Consider the following 6,096-nt stretch of genomic DNA (forward strand, 5'->3'; position numbering starts at 1 on the left):
CCTCCCGGGTTCAAGTGATGCTTCTGCCTCAGCCTCCCGAGTAGCTGGGACTACAGGCATGTGTCACCATGCCCAGCTAATTTTTGTATTTTTAGTAGAGACGGGGTTTTACTATGTTGGCTAGGCTGATTTTGAACTCCTGACCTTGTGGTCCGCCCACCTTGGCCTCTCAAAGTGCTGGGATTACAGGCGTGAGCCACCATGCCCGGCTCTGAGAGGATGTATTTTCTTAGTTCAGTAGTACATGGATAGCAAATCTACTAGAAAAATTAGGAGCTGTTGAAAGCAACTACATTATTAGAAACTGACTTGGCATTTAGAAAAGATGATTGTGTTATAGTTGCTAACAACAATCAAAGGGCAGTCAGATATCAGAATAAAAGTTCACTCGGAAATAATGGATTTAAAATAATGGTTTTCATTTATTACAAATCGAGCATCTACTGTGTGCCATGTGATGATACAAAAATGAGTCTGACATGTTCTTTAGGAGATCATCAAAAGTATCACATCATTGCTGCCACAGCTTGTGTAGCAACCACACGTACTCTGCCTCATGCACACAACAGTTTAGTGGTGGTAGGAGGTGTATCTCCCGTCCCACACTTGAGGAAACCAAGTCCCAACAAGGCCAAATGACCTAAGTTAGGCCACAGGGCTAGCAAGCAAGTCTTCCAACTCTTAACTCCTGTGTTTTCTTCACTATACCAGCCTAAAGCTGATTTATATGAAACATGAAATAATCAGCCAGGTGTGGTGGCACACGCCTGTAATCCCAGCTACTCAGGAGACTGAGGCAGGAGAATCGCTTGAACCTGGGAGGCAGAGGTTGCAGTAAGCTGAGATCGCGCCATTGTACTCTGGTCTGGGCGACAAGAGCAAAACTCCACCTAAAAAAAAAGAAGAAAAAGAAATAATCAACTAAAATGATCACGATATAAAAGAATAATTTGGCCAGACATGGTAATCCCAGCACTTTGGGAGGGTGAGGCAGGTGGATCACTTGAGGTCAGGTTTTTGAGACCAGCCTGGTCAATGTGGTGACACCCTATCTCTACTAAAAACACAAAAATTATCTGCGTGTGGTGGCACATGCCTGTAATCCCAGCTGCTTGGGTGACTGAGGCACAAGCATCACTTGAACCTGGGAGGCGGAGGTTGCAGTGAGCCAAGATCACGTCACTGCACTCTAGTCTGGGCGACAGAGCAAGACTGTCTCAAATAAAAAGAAGAAGGATTTTTATTAGGACTGTCAAAATAAAATGGATTCTCCTTTTTTTTGGAGACAGAGTCTCCCTCTGTTGCGCAGGCTGTAGTGCAGTGGCATGAGCTTGACTCACTGCGACCTCTGCCTCCCGGGTTCAAGCAATGCTCCTGTCTCAGCCTCCTGAGTAGCTGAGACTACAGGCGTGTGCCACCATGCCTGGCTTATTTTTGTATTTTTTAGTAGAGATAGGGTTTCACCATGTTGGTCAGGCTGGTCTCGAACTCCTGAACTCAAGTGATCCACCCACCTTGGCCTCCCAAAGGGCTGAGATTACAAGTGTGAGCCACCACCACACCCAGCCTGGATTCTCCTTCTTCAAAGTGGCCCACTTCTCTAGGTTTCTCCTGCTACAGAGCAGAGAGAGGTTGGAGCCCTATGCCACCTCCCTCCTCTTGCTCCCACAAAGTATGTTGACAGAATAGACCAGCGCCAGCCACTAAATGGACTGTTCATCAGATGAATGGGTTGTCTCTTTTGCAGGGTGCTGAGACCGTTCAAGGGCTCTTAGAGGTGGCCAAAGACTCAATCCCCCGAAGTCACTGGAAAAAGACCCCAGTGGTTCTAAAGGCAACGGCAGGACTACGCTTACTGCCAGAACACAAAGCCAAGGCTCTGCTCTTTGAGGTAAGTTTAAAACTGCATCTTGGATCATTCTGCCCTTTTCCCTATGTGAATACTTAATGAGGTTTTAGTCTTTTGGAATGTGACCACCACCTTCAATATGCCACCGCTGCCAAAGCAGTATGATGACTCTGACCGCTTGTTATAGCTAGTTGTTTACATTTTTAACTATCACTCTTAAATGTATAGAGCTTTTCCTAAAAAGTTTAAAGTACTTTCTATCTAGGATATTCTTCATTTTATTTTTTTTTTTGAGGCAGAGTCTTGCTCTGTCGCCCAGGCTGGAATGCAGTGGTGCCATCTCAGCTCACTGCAAGCTCCGCCTCCCGGGTTCATGCCCTTCTCCTGCCTCAGCCTCCCGAGTAGCTGGGACTACACGCATACGCCACCACGCCCGGCTAATTTTTTGTATTTTTAGTAGAGACGGGGTTTCACTGTGTTAGTCAGGATGGTCTCGATCTCCTGACCTCGTGATCCTCCCGCCTCGGCCTCCCACAGTGCTGGGATTACAGGCATGAGCCACTGCACCCGGCCGGTATTCTTCATTCTTTTAGAATTTTAAAGCAGATTTCAGAAATTGTTTCTGATCAACTTTATTAAGATAAACTTACGTACAATAAAATGTATCTATTTTAGGCTGGGCACAGTGGCTGACACCTGTAGTCCCAGCACTTTGGGAGGCTGAGGTGGGCAGATTGCCTGAGGTCAGGAGTTTGAGACCAGCCTGGCTAACGTGGTGAAACCTCATCTCTACTAAAAATACAAAAAGTAGCCAGGCATTGTGGCGCACACCTGTAGTCCCAGCTACTCAGGAGGCTGAGGCAGGAGAATCGCTTCAACCCAGGAAGCTGAGGTTCCAGTGAGCTGAGATCACACCACTGCACTCCAGCCGGCACAACAGAGCAAGACTGCATCACACACAAAAAAAATTAGGTGTACAGTTAAATGAGTTTTGATAAGAAATAGAAATTTCCTCATGCTCTTTTATAATAAGTGAGTTTCCCTCACCCCTGAAACCAACCAATGACTAATTTGCTTTCTGTGACTATAAATAAGTTTTGCTTATTCTTTTCATATAAATGGAATTATAGGGTTTTTTTTGTTTGTTTTCTGTTTTTTTGTATATCTGGCTTTTTTCCTCTCAGCATGAAGTTTTTCAGAAGAGTCTGAATTTTGTTTTGGAAACCGAATCTCACTCTGTATCCCAAGCTTGAGTGCAGTGGCACGATCTTGGCTCACTGCAACCTCCACCTCCCAGGTTCAAGCAATTCTCCTGCCTCAGCCTCCCAATTAACTGAGATTACAGGCGTGTGCCACCTCACCCGGCTAATTTTTATAATTTTTTTTTGTAGACATGGGGTTTCACCATGTTGCCCTGGCTTGGTTTCAAACTCCTGAGCTCAGGCAGTCCACCTGCCTTGGCCTGCCAAAGTGTTAGGATTGTAGGAACAGGCATGAGCCACCATGCCTGGTGAAGTCGTATATATATATATATATGTTTGTTTTGTTTGTTTCTTTGTTTCTGTTGCCCAGGCTAGAGTGCAGTGGCACAATCTTGGCTCACTGCAACCTCCGCCTCCCAGGTTCAAGCAATTCTTCTGTGTCAGCCTCCCAAGTAGCTGGGATTATAGGCATGCATCACCATGCCTGGCTAATTTTTGCACTTTTAGTGGAGACGGAGTTTCACCATGTTGGCCAGGTCGGTCTCAAACTCCTGGCCTCAAACTCCACCTGCCCCAGCCTCCCAGAGTGCTGGAATTATAGGCGTGAGCCACTGCACCCGGCCCCAAGTCATATATTTCAACTGTCTTCTTACTCAGATCAAAAATTTAAGTATAGAGAGTTTTGTTAAGCTCAATATTTTTATTCTTATTTATTTATTTATTTTTTGAGAGACAGAGACTTGCTGTGTCACCCAGGCTGGAGTGCAGTAGTGCAACCTCAGGTCACTACAACCTCTGTCTCCCAGGTTCAAGTGATTCTCCTGCCTTAGCTTCCCAAGTACTTGGGACTATAGGCGTGTGCCACCACTCCCAGCTAATTTTTGTATCTTTTAGCAGAGACGGGGTTTCGCTATATGTTGGTGAGGCTGGTCTCAAACTCCTGACCTAAGGTGATCTGCCCGCCTCAGCCTCCCAAAGTACTGGGATTACAGTCATGAGCCATCGTGCCTGGCCAAACTCAATATTTTTAAATGTTATTGTACATATTCGTTATGCAATAAACATGTAAGTTAATAAGATTTAAATTTCATGTTGTGAAGAATATAAGCAGAATCTCATTATAACAAAAATTCAGGCTGGGTGCAGTGGCTTATGCCTGTAATTTCAACATTTTGGGAGGCCAGAGCAAGAGGATTGCTTGAGGCCAGGAGTTTGAGACCAGTCCAGGCAACAAAGCAAGACCCTTATTTCTATAAAAAAAAATTAAGGCCAGGTACGGTAGCTCACACCCAAAATTCCAGCTCTATGGGAGGCCAGAGCAGGGAGATCACCTGAGGTCAGGAGTTTGAGACCAGCCTGGCCAACATGGTGAAATCCCATCTCTACTGAAAATACAAAAATTAGCTGGGCATGGTGGCACACACCTGTAGTCCCAGCTACTCAGGAGGCTAAGGCAGGAGAATTGCTTGAACTTGGGAGGCAGAGCTTGCAGTGAGCTGAGATTGCGCCACTGCACTCCTACCTGGGCAACAGAGTGAGACTCCGTCTCAAAAAAAAAAAAAAAAAAAGATTGAAGCTAAAAATCACAGTAGGCCTGGCATGGTGGCTCATGCCTGTAATCCCAACACTTTGGGAGGCCAAGGTGGGTGGATCACGTGAGGTCAGGAGTTCAAGACCAGCCTGGCCAACATGGTGAAACCCTGTCTCTAATAAAAATACAAAAATTAGCTGGACGTGGTGGCAGGCACCTATAATCCCAGCTACTGGGGAGGCTGAGGCAGGAGAATTACTTGAACCTGGGAGGCAGAGGTTGCAGTGAACCAAGATTGGGCCATTGCACTGCAGCCGGGGCAACAAGAGTGAAACTCCATCTCAAAAAAAAAAAAATCACGACAAAAAAGGACTCCTTATTACAGGTGTACTAATTCAATCCCCTAAATCCATTTTCCTTTGACTGTCAGTACAGGGGACTTAAGTCCCTTATCCAAGGACAAGCAGCCTAGTATGTCTCTGTGAGAACCTGAATCCTGATCCCTGGTTTATTCCTCATTTATTCAACATAAGAGTGCTTACTGGGCCAGGTGCAGTGGCTTATGCCTGTAATCCCAGAACTTTGGGAGGCCTAGGTGGGCAGATCACGAGGTCAGGAGATGGAGATCATCCTGGCTAACGTGGTGAAACCCGGTCTCTACTAAAAATACGAAAACTTAGGTGTATGTGGTGGCAGGAGCCTGTGGTCCCAGCTACTTGGGAGGCTGAGGCAGGAGAATGGCATGAACCTGGGAGGCGGAGCTTGCAGTGAGCCAAGACTGGGCCACTGTACTCCAGCCTGGGTGACAGAGCGAGACTCTGTCTCAAAAAAAAAAAAAGTGCTTACTATGTACTGGGCGCTGGTGAAGTTACTGGAATACATTCAGCAGGGAACCAAAAATACAAAAATGGTCTTTGCACTCCTGGAGCTTATATTCTACTTTCAGGAAGACAAAAAATAAACATCTGAACAAGTCAAAAGGAAGTTATATTAGGTGCTGTAGGTGCTATGGAGGGGAAAAAAAAAAGCAGGGAAAGGCAAGTAGGGAATCTGGTGATAAGAGTGGGGGAAATGCTAATTTAAATAGGGCAGTCAGGGAAGATGTCTTTGATAAAATTCAGTTGATCAGAGATCTGAGGGGAATGAAGAAGCAAGTTATATAAGACATTTGTGGGAAGAATATTCCAGGCTAAAGAAACAGCAGGTGCAAAGGCCAGAGGCAGGTATGAGCTTGGTATGTTAGGAACAGCATCCAGGAGGTCAGCATAGCTGGAGAGGAAAGAGTAATATGAGAGGTAAGTAGGAGGTAACCTCAGAGAGGCGGGGCTAAGGGGTGCTTATCATGTAGGATCTCAAAGGCCAGTGTAATCACTTTGGCTTTTTTTTTTTTTTTTTTTTTTTTTTTTGAGACTGAGTTTCGCTCTTGTTGCCCAGGCTGGAGTGCAGTGGTGCTATCTCCACTCACTGCAACCTCCACCTCCCGGGTTCAAGTGATGCTTCTGCCTCAGCCTCCC

General features: G+C 45.8%; 1 protein-coding gene across 1 annotated transcript in view; it reads left to right on the top strand.

The window, feature by feature from the left end:
- Nucleotides 1–6,096, top strand: part of ENTPD5 (ectonucleoside triphosphate diphosphohydrolase 5) — a 38,486-nt gene that overhangs the window by 19,154 nt on the left and 13,236 nt on the right. Inside the window, exon 4 of the mRNA XM_011949810.1 lies at nucleotides 1,748–1,891. Coding sequence (XP_011805200.1) covers nucleotides 1,748–1,891 — 144 coding nt within the window. The remainder of the gene's footprint in view (nucleotides 1–1,747; nucleotides 1,892–6,096) is intronic.

Source organism: Colobus angolensis, unplaced genomic scaffold, assembly GCF_000951035.1.
Source record: "Colobus angolensis palliatus isolate OR3802 unplaced genomic scaffold, Cang.pa_1.0 Scaffold3, whole genome shotgun sequence".
Classification (NCBI taxonomy): Eukaryota; Metazoa; Chordata; class Mammalia; order Primates; family Cercopithecidae; genus Colobus; species Colobus angolensis.